The sequence below is a fragment of the Musa acuminata genome, chromosome BXJ2-10 (genome assembly GCF_036884655.1).
Source record: "Musa acuminata AAA Group cultivar baxijiao chromosome BXJ2-10, Cavendish_Baxijiao_AAA, whole genome shotgun sequence".
Classification (NCBI taxonomy): Eukaryota; Viridiplantae; Streptophyta; class Magnoliopsida; order Zingiberales; family Musaceae; genus Musa; species Musa acuminata.
Genome location: NC_088347.1, coordinates 27573766 through 27587890, shown reverse-complemented (window position 1 = coordinate 27587890; position 14125 = coordinate 27573766). Strand labels below are relative to the sequence as shown.

General features: G+C 39.0%; 3 protein-coding genes across 4 annotated transcripts in view; 2 read left to right on the top strand and 1 right to left on the bottom strand.

The window, feature by feature from the left end:
* Positions 1–617: 617 nt before the first annotated feature.
* On the top strand, positions 618–2018 carry LOC135624883 (plasma membrane-associated cation-binding protein 1-like). Its single transcript, XM_065128927.1, has 5 exons — positions 618–788; positions 878–1035; positions 1137–1226; positions 1320–1404; positions 1488–2018. The coding sequence occupies exons 2-5, from the start codon at positions 925–927 to the stop codon at positions 1796–1798; spliced, it is 597 nt and encodes a 198-aa protein (XP_064984999.1). The 5' UTR covers positions 618–788; positions 878–924; the 3' UTR covers positions 1799–2018.
* Positions 2019–2393: 375 nt separating this feature from the next.
* Positions 2394–13395, bottom strand: LOC135624879 (protein REDUCED CHLOROPLAST COVERAGE 1-like). Of its 2 annotated transcripts, XR_010491818.1 has the most exons (7): positions 13302–13395; positions 12206–12339; positions 10439–10622; positions 8311–8442; positions 8090–8202; positions 7811–7946; positions 2394–2547 (listed from the first exon to the last, which is right to left on the bottom strand). XR_010491818.1 is itself a non-coding variant. In XM_065128923.1 (6 exons), the coding sequence occupies exons 1-6, from the start codon at positions 13350–13352 to the stop codon at positions 7934–7936; spliced, it is 627 nt and encodes a 208-aa protein (XP_064984995.1). In that variant the 5' UTR covers positions 13353–13395; the 3' UTR covers positions 7653–7933. The 2 variants fall into 2 exon arrangements, 1 of the variants encoding a protein (XP_064984995.1); XM_065128923.1 differs by lacking the exon at positions 2394–2547 and having other exon boundaries at positions 7653–7946.
* Positions 6218–14125, top strand: part of LOC135624876 (protein REDUCED CHLOROPLAST COVERAGE 1-like) — a 97494-nt gene continuing 89586 nt past the window's right edge. Inside the window, exon 1 of the mRNA XM_065128920.1 lies at positions 6218–6606. The gene's annotated coding sequence lies outside the window, so the exon portion shown is untranslated. The remainder of the gene's footprint in view (positions 6607–14125) is intronic.

Here is a 14125-nt window from a genome sequence, read left to right as displayed (position 1 = left end):
CATGGGAAACCATTAAAAAATATAATACTTAAAAAAACCATAATCAGAATCTTAGAATATCTCAAAGAAATTTCTTCCAATTTAATCTATATATATATATATATAATTTTTGTTGATAAGGGGGTCCTAAAGGTTTTGTTGATAATTAAAATAAATAATATTTTCGAGGAACACACAAAAAAACCCAAAAAAATGACACCCCAAAAGGGATTTGAAAAAAAAAGAGTATTTAAATATTATTTTAAGTGGGATAAAGATGACGGAGGGCCGATCTGTGTGCCCCGAAGCCAGCGAAGCCACGTGGTCCTTAGGAGACACCAATACGGCTCCCGGGCCCACCCACACCCGCTCCCCAACGGGCCCCGCGGCCCAAAGCGACAAACCCCGGTTTCTGCCACCCCTCGATCCGATTCCCGTTTCGCGTCGCCTCTTTCCGTTTCCCACGGGGCTCGGCGGACGGCGGTGGCACACGAGGACAATAGGCGACTGCGACCTCCAGCTGTCACCTCCCCACTGTAACCTTCTGCTGAGCCGGCCATCCTTACTTTTAGGACGAAAATACCCTCCGCATTACATATACGCGGTCGTTTTTTACCTGAGCTTTAGGAAGGGTTACACCGTAATTTCATAATAGTGCAAGGGTGATTTGGTGCGTTGTCCTTGTATATTTCCCTGGCAAGCACATGGCTCCGCTCTCCTCTTTGTTTTCGTGCATACTATACATTGGTGATCGTAGGCATAGAAGAAAGGCAGAGGAGCGGAGTGGAGAGGAAGACGCAAGTTTCATAGTACGTCTTCTCCTCCTTTCTTTACCGATCATTTGGTCGCATATAGTTTAGTCGTGTGGTGATGTTTGCTTCTTCTTTTGGAGACACAGGTGTTTGCGATTTGAGCTAACAGGAGAGCAAGAGGAAGAGAGCAGAGATGGTGAATTACTGGAAGTCTAAAGTCCTTCCGACGATCAAGAAGGTGTTTGACAGGAACGGCAAGAAGGCTGCCGCCGCCGAGGCATGCAAGTCCTTCGACGAATCGAAGGTGCATGGGGTTTTGCTTCTCTTCTTCTTCTTCTTCTTCTTCTTCTTCTTCTTCTCCCTTCTACTTGATCTGATCTCTACTGGATCCTTTGTTTGGTTCAGGAGGACATCAGCAAGGAGTTCGAAGAGAAGAAGACTGACCTGCAGCCCAAAGTTGTGGAGATCTACGAAGCTTCTGCCGTTGAAATCAAGGTTTATCGATCTTGACCTCATCCTCATGTTATTTACAAACTCTGTATCAAATACTTACAGCCTTCTGCAAATACTTGCTTTGGACGACGACAGACTCTGGTGAAGAAACCGACGGGGTCAGGACTGAAGAAGAAATCAACTGTTGTGATCAAGTTCATCGAGGAACTAGTGAAGATCGGTAATGCTTTCTCTGTCACAGACGTTATAGTTGTTTTGAGGTGATAGCGGAAGGGCTTGTGATGAGATTAGATGCTTGCGCAGAGTTCCCTGGCTCGAAGCCGGTGAGCGAGGCTGCCGTCAAGTACGGCCCCGGCCTCGTCTCCGGTCCCGTGATCTTCCTCTTCGAGCAGGTGTCCACCTTACTCCCGGCAGAGGAGCCGCCTGCTCCCGCCGAACCGGCCGTCGAGAGCACCAGCAAGGATATTACACCGGAAACCGCGGAGGAGATCAAGAAGGAAGAGGCTGAGGCTGAGGTGGAAGAGGCACCTGCTCCGGCCGACCCGGCTCCCTCGGACCCCTCCCCGGAGACGGAGAAGCCGACCGAGCCAGCGGCTGAACCCGCCAAGGCTTGATATAAACCACCAGCCTCCCGAACCGATCATTCCACCGCCACCTCGCCACCACCGCGCACCCAGTGTTTCCATGATTTATTATTCTTTCTCTTGTCTCTTCGTCAATTTGCTTCTCTTTCTCCTGTACGTAACTATGTCTTGGTTTCTCTCGTTTTGCTTTCGGCAAGGGGACATGCAGGCCATGTAATATCATTATTAAGTGCAGTGTGGTGTTATGTTATATTTGGGATCGATAACTTCATTCCATCTCTGTCAAGTTTCCTTGATGGAAGGCGTAAAAGAAGAAGGGCAAGTGTGTGTGTGTGTATATATATATATATATAGAGGAAGACCGAAGCTTGACGACGAAGAACAGAACGTGGTATCACCGACTGCAGTGGGCTCCATGCATCAACGTTCATCGATTGGTCATAATGTAGTGAACGTTCATCATTCAACCTAATGACTCCAACCATTCAACTTAAATTACCAATAATAAATCATTAATTCCTTTGATAATTGGTTGATATGTTACAAGCTGTTAATTGGGAATTGGGATGGAGTCCAATCCCAAGAAAGTCATCCACCTTAGCTTAACTTGTGGAGATTAATAAAGAAATCATGTACAGTTTTTGCAAGTGGAATGCCATTTCTTTTCGTAATCTCCATCTAATTGCGTGTCTTTTCCACGAGGAATCATCATCGTCGTCCCTCGTAATTGCATCCCGTTCACGTCTCTCGTCTTCCTTTGCCTCAACATATTATTGGGGCTGAGTTCATGGAGAACGCGTAAAGATCGATAATGCTTTGAAGGATCTTGTATCCACTCCATAAAAACACAAGTATAGAAATAGATTAATCTAATACGTGAGACTTCGATTAACACGAAATCTAATAACATATTACTCCCTCTGTGCATTAACATAAGAAACATGTTTCTCGTGAACAAAATCAATCATAGTCATAGTATGATAGACAAAAAAAAAGAAAAGAAATGACAGCATGGGTCAAAGATCATGAGTTGTATTCGTCCCCACGGATCAGAATTGTTGTATTACAAGGCGAAGAGTCATAAATGAGATGGGGACAATATCTTGCATGTTATGGGATGACAGTTATGTCGAAGAATTCTTTAGAAGAAGAAAGTAATGCAAGAATGCAATGTAATATTAATAGGGGTATTCAAATCGAATCAAAAAATTAAATCAAACCTAATCGAATTGGTTTCGAACCGATTTAATCTGAATCGGTTCATCAGTAATTTAGTTTTAAAGATTATAAATAATTTTAATTTGAAAAGATATCTTGTTTATTTGATTAATCGATTTGAATCAAGCTCACTTAAAAAGTAATAGTTTTCTAAGTTTATAATTTTAACTTTTTAATTGTATCGTTAAAATATCTAAACATTTTTAGAAGTATGGATCAATAAGATGTATTATTACCTTTACTCTTCTTGAGGCTTGATGATTTTGACAGTAGATTAATCCATACGTAATCGATTACTTAGGTTCCAAATGATTTTAGTTTGAAGTACCTTCCTTTTAACCGAATTATTTTTTTCTTTGATTTAATTTGACACTTGATGATTCGATTTGAACGAATTTGAATACTCATAAGAATTAATTTAACATGTGGTATTGTCGTATTTATTTAAAGAAGATATATCACAAATATCATATATATTATGGAAAGAGAAAACTTTTAAAATTAATGATAAAAAAATAAATTAGAAAACTGATGCAAAATATATGATTCCACAATTCTTACCTACATCCATAAATCAGATTCTTCACAGCACAAAAAAAAAATAAAAATCTCTTTTGAATTAGCACAAATCCAGATTCAAATTCCTTTCTCGATCCTTTGTGGACTCACTTGCAAAACGTTGACGAATAAATAGTATTATTTAAACATATCCAAACTCATGAAAGGGTGTTTTTCATAATTACATTTTGAACGGATCAAATAAATTTAAATCTAATTTTAGGACTCTTAAAATACTTATCATCGAAGCATTCGAGTGCAGCGGCAGATTGAAGGCGCCCATGGGATTCCAATGGCTACGGGTCGATGCACGACGCTCGGTGGCTGCTGCATGCTCGCCTCAGGTTTACTTACCACATCACACCGATTTCATTAGTAGCGGGCGATGTGATCCAATGCTCCGCGCCACAGATTAAACTGGGAAAAGCATGGCATCGTCGTGGTCGGGAATGCCTCAACACGGTGCCGTCATGAGAGCAAGAAGAAGAAGAAGAAGCAAGCGAGGAGGAGGAGGGAGAGTGGAAGAAAAGAAGAAGAAGAAGCAGCAAGCGAGGAGGAGGAGGGAGAGTGGAATCAAAGAAGAAGAAGAAGAAGCAGCAGCAAGCGAGGAGGAGGAGGGAGAGTGGAATCAAAGAAGAAGAAGAAGAAGAAGAATAATAAGAAGAAGAAGAATAAGAAGAATAAGAAGAAGAAGAAGAAGAAGAAGAAGAAGAAAAAGAAGATGAAGCAAGCGAGGAGGAGGGAGAGTGGAATCAAAGCCATGTAATTCTTGCAGAGAGAGCAGAGTAATGAGCTGACGCCTCAACCTGCGTGATATGGAACGAGACATCACGTCCTTGACGCCCTTTCTTCCAACCCAATTTACGCTTAACGTTACCGCCACGGTCGAACCACGCTTAGTTGACCTGGGATCGGTGCCGATGGAGATGATCTGCGGAAGAGATGGTTGGTTCTAATAAGTAGATGAGATTTCCTCCGTCTTTATATACAGGTTAGAAGGAGAAGTTGAATGTTATTGACATATCCTCCGTCTTTATATACAGGTTAGAAGGAGAAGTTTCCTCAACGGGTTAGAGGATTTCCCTCAACAGAGTAGAGAGATTTCCTCAACAGTTAGGGAAATCTCATCTACTTATCAGAACCAACCATCTCTTCCGCAGATCATCTCCATAGGTGAAGTTTCCTCGTTAGAGGATTTCCCTCAACAGAGTAGAGAGATTTCCTCAACAGTTATGGGTGAGAGGCTCCGTGAGTGAGTCACCCATGTTCGTCAAATCCAATTCATTCACCAACGTAATTTGGCGGTAGTGCCAATCACATCGGATGGGCAACTCCATTGACTCTATCTTAATTATGAACATAAATTGCATGAACAAGTAGAATTAATGAAATAATAAATTATAGTGCATATTTAAAGAATTATTGTTCCCTTACGCTCAATGGGTTGAGTCAGGCTCTGACTCGACCATGGGCTCTTGGGGAATGGGTCGAGTCAGGCCGCGACCCAACCGCTGGTTCCTTGGATTTACATTTCACCTGAGCTAATATTTACCACAATGTCACGACCTTAGCTGGAATTGCCTAAGGCGTGATGCACCCTTGCGGCCAAAGACGCGAACTTAGCTTGGGTTGCCTAAGTCGCGAGTCACCCTCGTCGCAAAGACGCGAACTTAGCTTGCGTTGCCTAAGTCGCGCTTCGCCCTTACGATCTTGCTCCACAAGGATCAGCCACTTTGTAACCTCTCGCAGGTCCCGAAGGACCTGTAAAAGAGAAAGAAAGTTAGATCGAAAGAACGAGCAACGGACAAGTCCCGAAGTCTTGCGAAAAGGAAAGCTTTACAAGCAATTCGACGAACACCCTGTGTGCACAAGAGAAAAGAGGGAGAGGAAGAAAAACAAGGCTTTCAAGGATGAACGAACAGCTGCAAGCCCACAAACAGCCGCTCACCTGGTCCCGGGCGCAAAACCAAGTTCCCGTAAAGGTCACGTGCGAACTTGCGAAAGAGTGTTCAACGCCCGGTATATAACCGAAGCCCCATCCAGCCATGTGCCACCCGGGGGGTTCCTGGGTGCTGAGATGGCTGACATTTTGGTGAGCGGAGGCAGCACTCCGCTCACCTCCCGCGGCACGCGAAAACGGAGCCGTTTTGGGGCTGTTTTGCTCGGTTCGGTGAGCGGTCGCTTTGCAACGCTGCAGCTTGTTCGAACTTACATATTTACAAGCAAAATGACCCAAAACCATGAGGAAACATGCTGTCGAGCAGCTGTACATGCGGGTGTGAGCGACGAACGGTTCGTTGAACGGAGTTGTTGCGGGTGCGCGACGACCGTTCGTGACAACAAGCTGCCGCAGGCCAACAATAGTGTGGTGTCTTAGCAGACCCGGATCCGACTTGTAGCTCTTAAGCCCCCAAGCATCGGGAGCAGCCCAAAAAGGGTGCTCCTCCCACAACCCAAAACCATTAATGGACCAAACAGGTCCGGAGCTACTGCTCCGTTCCCCGTCGTCCGACCCGTATTGGGTGGGCGCATCCTCACCCTCCATCATCGATCCAAGGGCCACGATGGGGTCCGGGGAAATTTTCGAAATACGTATTTCTACGTAGACATGGGGCGATACAGATCAGAGCAGGAGTTTTCCGATCGCGTACCCGCCTGCCTCGAGAACGTGGGACCCGTCACTGCGGTGACAATGACGCCTGCGGTGATATAGTCAGGCATGAGAGACACGAGTGGGGAGAATACGTGAATACGAGACTGAAAAAGCGATGACTGGTTTCGGGGCAGGGGACGCGGTCATAAGCTGCCAACGGCCTTTGTGATGGTTAGATCTCAGCCCTTCGTCCCTTATCATAGCCCACTCGCTGCTCCTCTCTCCTCCTCTCGCTATCCTCCCATTGCTTCCGTTTCTAATCGCCTCCTCCTCTGTCTCTCTTATCTCCAATGGCGACCTTCGCTTCTTTGTCTCAGTAGACGGGCCAAAAAGGAAGAGCAAAGCCTCTTTTCTATCGGCGGAACGAACGCTGCTCTTGTGAATTCGTGGAGCCCCTCTGTTCTTCCAGGTGCCTATTTGTTCATGAGCTTGAGAATACTGGCATCGTAGTATTCGTCGAAAGTGTTGGGTGTTGTTTATTATTGGTATTAGAACACCGCCCTCCATTCATAGAAGTTAATGGGTTGGTGTTCAATACTTTTTATTGGCTCCATTTATAGGTTAAGTGTCTGATTCATCATCAATTTCTTTCAGCAACTACATTAGCATCTTAGTACAGAGAGAAAAACTGCCCAGTAACACAAAAATATATATTTTTTAATACTATAAATAATCTGGAATACATTTTGATTTTAATTAAAGAGTGCACAAGCATCTAGTTAATATAAGTTGGTTTGTGTTGCAATTAAGTATCAAACACTAAAAGAATTCTGAAACTATGAAAATATTGTTCATAACCAATAAAAAATACCTAAAGGACACTGTTATGCAAAAACAGTATGGCCTTTGCAGCGAATTCTCATTTAACATCATGATTTTGAAGACTAGCTGGATGTAGGACATGTTTCTCAAAAAATATTTTTCTAGTACTGATACATAAAGCTTGAGTATTTTGATTATCCACATGCACAACAATTAAGAGTGAGGATCTACTTCTGTTTTCTAGGTTCAGTTGGACTCTCTTTCAAATACTTGGACAGGTTATATAGCAATAAGGCAGTATCTTCTTGAACCAGAAGCAGGGCAGACAAGGTAAAATAAATGCATGCCTATAATCAAGTGATTGGTAGCAGGCAGCAAGAGCTGTAAAAACTAAGTACAATTTGAAAAATTTTAAGTGAGTAACTTGTTAGTTGCTTGTTATAAATTAGCATAGTTTGCTCACTATATTATGTTAGACCTGATTTATTGCCAATATTTACATGAAACAATTGGCTCTATGAGTGTTAAGTTCAAAATTTATTCAGTTTACCACTAATTTAGATGCAAAAATTAAGTACAAGTTGAATTATTTCAAGTGACTAACTTGATATTTGCTATAAATTAGGTTATTCTGTTAAACTATATACTACCTAAGACCTAATTCACCACCAAAGTTAGCATGAAATTATTGGCTCTATAAATGTTGTCTTTGACATTTATTCGATCTACCACTTAAAAAATCATTCAGGTAGCAAGCGGATATATTAAACATGTAAGCCAACATGACCAAACATAAATACACAATTAGATTCTCAGAAGTATTTAAACAAGATAAAGGCTTATCAACATACCATTAAACCCAGATTCTTCCTCTTCAGGGATTCAGCATCTCTTCCTCTACCATCTTGGTTGGAATCAATGAAATCAAGGAGATCAGGCATAGGATATTCATCATTTTAGTGGAAGTAGAAAATTCAGTTGGCACATCTAGTCAATGAAAATATTAATTTTAGTGCACGAGGATGACGTTATATAGATCACGTATATCAGCAATAAGTGCAGAGTGAGCATGCTCACAGTATTTGTGACCTAAAGCATGTTAAACCTAATCACTGCAATTATTGCTGTACCTCAGGTGGCCTTTGCTGGCAATAGATGCATCAGGCTTCCGCGTACCATTTCGAGCAGCTTCTTGCTGCTCAATAGCCTTTGACTCAAAGTACTCGAGCCAGGCAGCAGCATCCTGCGAAATCAAATGGCAACTCTGTGAGTCAAGAAACTAAATCGATGCAGAATTAAGAAAAAAAAAGTTTTATTGATGTCTCTCCATATAAAGATATGCATAAATCACCTGAGTACGCAAGTCATCTGGACCAAGCTTTGCTCTAAGTATTTGTAATGTTGTTTGCTCATGTTGAACACTCAAAGGATATGCTTCCATCAAGGATAGTGCAATAGCTATCGCATGGTAACTTGCTGCGGTCTAATGTAATGTAGAAAATTAGATACATATATTATATATATACCTAATACTCTTCATATAAAAATAAAATAAGGTCTACCATCCAATGCAAAAAAATAATAATGGAACTACTTACATCAGACATTGAAAGTTAAAAGACAGTTAGTGTGAGATCATTCAATGAAATTATAAATCTGGTTTATCACAGGCAAACCTGGAAAAGATATTATCATTATACTATAAAGTTGATAGGTTTTTTATCTGCCAAAAATTAACTTTCATGTTATCATAAGAGAGCCAATCAGAGGACTAATTTGAAAAGGCAAGTTAGTATCAGAAGCTCTTTTTCTGAAAAAGAGACTGTTTTGAGACAAAAAAACCACTTCATTCCACATACACATGCAGCTAGTGTCCATTATTTTTGTGTTCCTATGTATGTCCATCTACGTCATGTCTGTGTGTGTACCATCTCCATACAAGAACACAAGAAAACAGAGATGCAATTTTTTCCCTTACATAGTTGGAAACAATTGGTGTTGGTTTTGCAATGAAATGAAAATAACAAGACGAAGATATGGGAACAAGTAAAATTTTGAAAGAGTGAGACAGAGTGTATGTGGCAGCAAAATCATGTATACAATGAAATCTCATATTTTTGCTTTAAGAAAATATATAGTTCTGAATCAAAGATGGGAAGAAAAAAAGTGTTGACAAGCATCTTAGTGCAGTACATTGTAAAACACCTTTTAGAACAAAATCTTATATTGATATACTTGTAAGGAAAAGAGAATAATGTAAAAGGTAACAGTCAAAATCAAATCTATATTCCATAGACTATGCTTTGTGGATCCCCATCTACTTGAACTATTAAAGATGATAAAATAATGAGCTCTTCCCAATCGATAATAAAATATAAACTAGTGACTTACAAAGTGTTCGAGAAGTACCCTTGGACATATCTAGAAGATAGTCAGCTCTAATAAATATTGGAGGTGTATACAAAGTGGCAGCCTAACACTCTTAACACTTGCACATTAATTCAGTATCCGGGAGGGACAATGTACGCAGCCTTAACCCCCACAAGTAGAAAGGTATGGCTCGTACATTTCAGAGGTCACAAAGGAGCCAAACTAGATGTCCCACTAGAGTATGGATATGGAATGCATCTAGAGATATTGAACTTTTTATTTGTCAAGTAACCTGTGTTTCAAAATATAATAGAGTATCCAAAAGGGAATGCCCATTTTGAACTTGGAAATGATTGTTTTCTCATGTTGAGTAGAAAGAGGAGGTTAGAGAGAAAATAGAGTGAAGGAGTTCGCTTAGGTATTAAGCTGACTAGGTCATCCCAGATGACCTTGATATGAAAGCAATCCTTTTCTTATAGATCCCAAAACCTTTTGTACTCTACCACATGATAGATTTTAAGCTCATCTGATTTTGCTTGATGTACTTGTTCAAACCCAAACTAACAAATTAAAAAGGAATGAATTGCTGTCCCATTTTCTTATGTATAACAAATCTTGGTTGCATGACCGAGAATGGTATACTCTTGTTAGGGCAGAATAATAATGTGTGTGGCAAACTTTGGCTAATGGGTTCCAGAGATTGTCTAATGAAGCATATAACTGAACCCCTTGATAACAGGCCAATGATGCTCCTAATTTATATGGATTGCTGAAAGTCGAACCTGCTAACTTATACCTGCTTTGGCAAAGCCCTCTCCCACACAGCAGAAGGTCAATAGATAAGGGGTTCTAGATCACCTAATTATCCAGGTCACTAGGTGAGCAGATTAGGGGTGAACTAGCTAGAAGTCACTCTGTAATACATGCCTTATCATCTCAAAGTAATTAATAATGTTTCTGTGGGACTTCATTAACCAATTATTGTAATAATTTATGATTTCTAACACCGAACTACAATAAGCATCAGCTGCTTATCTTAAAAGAATGCTATGACTACTTCAGAAATAAAAAGACACAAGAAGAAACAGAATTTGAGAACAAAAACAAACCTGAATGTGGTCAGGACCAAGCAACTTCTGATTGCATTTCAAAGCTTTATGAAGATATCTAAGTGCCACATGTATATTTCCCAGGCCTTCCTCCATCATAGCCACATTAATATATGTAGCAGCTGTGTTTGGATGAGATGGTCCACAAGTAAGATGCAAAAGATACAACGCACGTTTCACATACCTGATTAACAAGTAACAGGAGAAAAATTAAGGGTGATGGTAAATAACATATAATGGAAGCATGGTCCTGGCTTATTATTTCCAATACAAACACCAAAACATAACAATACTAACCTGGAAAGTAAGAAGCTTAATTTTTGTTAGTTTCTGTTCTTCAACTTTTTATGCACACATTAATTTTCAGGTACGAAGTAAATATTAAAGTTAAATCTAGAAAGCCATTGTTCTCAAATTAAGCTGCATTCTTTGTGGCAAAAAAACGAAGAAAATGCCATCTTTGCATATTTTAGCTAATATGCATAATAATAGAGTAGACATAACCAAAACCATAAGACAGATATGTGTCGTGGAAGCTTTAATATTAAGTTTTGCATTGGCCTGTAAAAAAAAAATTTCTCTGTTTAACCGGTCATTTCAACCAACCCTCATGATAACACATCAAGAATATAAACCTCAGTGCTTCAAAACACAAGCTAAAAATGAGCAATGACCAAACAGAGAAAACACTCAAGACATGTCACACATGAGACTAAAATAGAACAATGGCCTTTGTCAACGGCCATAAAAATTTATTCCCCGACTAGACTGAGAAAAATGGGAGAAACTTTATGAAATTTGTCTGGTCTCTTGACAAGCCTATGACAAGAACCTATTCAATCTCCTTCCACAAGACTAAGTGTTAAAATTTTTAAGTTTCCTCTTCACCATTTGGCTAATAAATCCATGTTATAACTAATCATGTGATATTAATGGAGCTATCTTCTTTCTCCAACCAAAATTCCGATGTGTTCTTTCTCTCTCATAAGATGGTCACAGTGGACTGGAGGAACCTGAATTTTTATTTTTACAATGCTGATAAGTTTGATAAACCATTTGTCACTCTTTAAGCTTTTAAAGAATAACATAAGAAAAGATATAGATGCAATTTTTTCTAAATACTTTGTTGCCATGGTACTCCTATGACAAACTCTGTATGTTTAAAGCTCTATCCTTCACTAATTAATATCATAAAGCTTTCTTTGTCATAGTTAGAAGATTTACATTATTAAATAGCTTCTGACATGTAGACATTTTTTACATGTGCTGGGAAGCATGATATACAATGAACAAATTGTACAAATATCTCAATCATTGCATTCATGCTGAATAACTTACAAACTTCTTTTCAATGCTTATAGTAGAAGAAAGGCTTCTCCTTAACTTTACAAGTATTATGCTAAGAATGTTGTTTTAAGTGAAACCATCTTTTTAGTTTGGTAATCTAGAATTCAAGACTAAAATTTCTACTTTTATGTATTAATTCATCAAGATCATTTCATGCAAATAACCTAGTTAAAAATTTTTGACCGTTACCTGCCAGAAGTCTTCTTCTTTTTTTCTATCTAGAAGAGGCACTAATTCTAAGTTTATATCTCCTCGAATCCTAATATATTATACTGCAATAATATCTTATAAGACAGTACCAATGTTCAAGTCATTATAAAAACAAAAGATGGAATATCTAATAATTCAAGATATTAGAATTCCCAATCAAAAGAACACTATCTAAGATTTGATACTACAACAAATAAGAATTGAAGTTACTTTAGAGCCAATTCAGTATGTTGAAGCCTGTAGTAAAAAACAGCTAGGTCGCCGTAGCTCTTCATTGTATCTGGATGATCCAATCCAAGCTCCCTCTCATTTATGTCCAATGCCTTCTGCTGATAAGTTGTGGCCTAAAAGTTGCAATAATTTAGTATAATCCCAGCCAAAGACAGGAGCACAGGTTCAAAATTTATAACAGAAAGTTCCTAAAAGTCATCCCTAATAATTGAAGTGATATATAAAATTTTAAATAGTAAAAAACACCATATAGCATATTATAATATTCATCTTAGCGTAAGAAACCATAGTGGTAGAATACTGTTTCATGGTTTAACTCGATTCAGATCTTTGCAAAAGCCATTAAAAAACAGATAAATCCAATTAGAATTAGACATTGATCTACTAAAAGAGGACACAAGTCAGGAACACAAATGCTGTATTAAAATATTGAACTGTGGTTTATCGCTCTTTGATCTGTTTCAACCTCATGACCCACTAATGGTCCTGCATGCACTTATTCAAGGCATAAATTAGCTACCAACTAAATTTCCAACAGAATTACATGTCAATATTATGAAATATGAATTACAAAAAACGGTTTCAATCACTCGGAACATAATCACCCATGACACAAACTTTACATTACAATTCTCCAAATTTCAGATCGTTGGACTTGGCAAATTTAAATTGTCCATAATGGTGTATTTTTGACATTGGATTGGTAAAAACATAATTGATCTGCTCAATTTTACTCAAATAGACCATTTAACAAGGTTCCTTTTAAGATATCAGAAAAGAGAGAACCATGGCACATAACAGATCGTAAGATACTCCATAAGTCCATATCATAAGAACCATGGCCTTCAGTGACACAAATATCTGAAAGCTACCTAATTAAGGTCACCAGTATGGTAGAGAACAACAGCTAAAAGACTGTAGGCTCCAGCAGTCATCCGATTATAAGGACCACAGACTGCAATTAATTTTGCCAGAGCCTGCATCCAACTACACCTTCATACCAAAAGCAAATGAAAGAGAAAAAAGGTCTTTACAAAGAAGTTAACCTGTACAGTAGTATCTTATGACGAATTACCTTTGTTCCATAGTTGACTGCGTCTTCAAGTTTACCCTTATCAAGTGCCATTTTCGAAGACTCTAGAAGTTGTCGTGCATCTGCAGATGAGCATGCAACTTGCTGCAAAAGATTCAAAAGCACTAAGAATGTAAGATACATTATGGTAGATACCATATTTCAAATAAGACCATCTTAGCAGCTTTACCTTGTGCACAGGTACAAGGCTGATGATATCTGATTTGTCAAAGGGGAAATTTGAATCCATATCAAAGTCTCTGGGTGCCAATTCAATTCCCACCTAAGAAAATTGAACATGTAAGATGAAAGGAAAATTAAATATCATTTACAGAAATGAAAAATGATCATTACCTTGTGACATAGCCCTCTTAAAATAGCATATTTTCTTATATCATTATAGTTTGAGATTGTAAGTTCCCAGTTATATCGCTTTCTTAGAAATACTTCAAGCCATCTCCAGACTAGAAAGTGCACACGTATAGCAGAATGTGAAACATCAGAATCAGGAAGCCCAAGGAGCATGTTAAGTGTTGCAGCCATCAATATAGATAAATCTCCAGTATCAGAAACAGAAGCAATCACAGCTCGTACAACATGCTTAAAAGCCCTTACTATCATCTCATGAATACAGAGTGACTGAACATGAGACAGCTTCTCTGAAAGCTTGACCTGACAGATATTGTACATAATATTGCATTTAATATAATTAGGAAAAATACTTTGTGAAAGTAAAGATATATTCAGCCTCTTCAAGCTAAAGGTGACTCACAACTTGCCCAAGAGAGCGTATTCTTAGACCTCTTGTATGCATGAAATCAGTTAGA

Coding starts and splice junctions, on each gene's coding strand:
- LOC135624879 (XM_065128923.1), bottom strand. CDS start 13,352: ATGGCACTTGATAAGGGTAAACTTGAAGACGCAGTCAACTATGGAACA. Junction 8,443..10,438: donor TTGGTCCTGACCACATTCAG/GTTTGTTTTTGT, acceptor ACATTACATTAG/ACCGCAGCAAGTTACCATGC. Junction 8,203..8,310: donor CAGATGACTTGCGTACTCAG/GTGATTTATGCA, acceptor TTGATTTCGCAG/GATGCTGCTGCCTGGCTCGA.
- LOC135624883 (XM_065128927.1), top strand. CDS start 925: ATGGTGAATTACTGGAAGTCTAAAGTCCTTCCGACGATCAAGAAGGTG. Junction 1,036..1,136: donor AGTCCTTCGACGAATCGAAG/GTGCATGGGGTT, acceptor TGTTTGGTTCAG/GAGGACATCAGCAAGGAGTT. Junction 1,227..1,319: donor CTTCTGCCGTTGAAATCAAG/GTTTATCGATCT, acceptor GGACGACGACAG/ACTCTGGTGAAGAAACCGAC.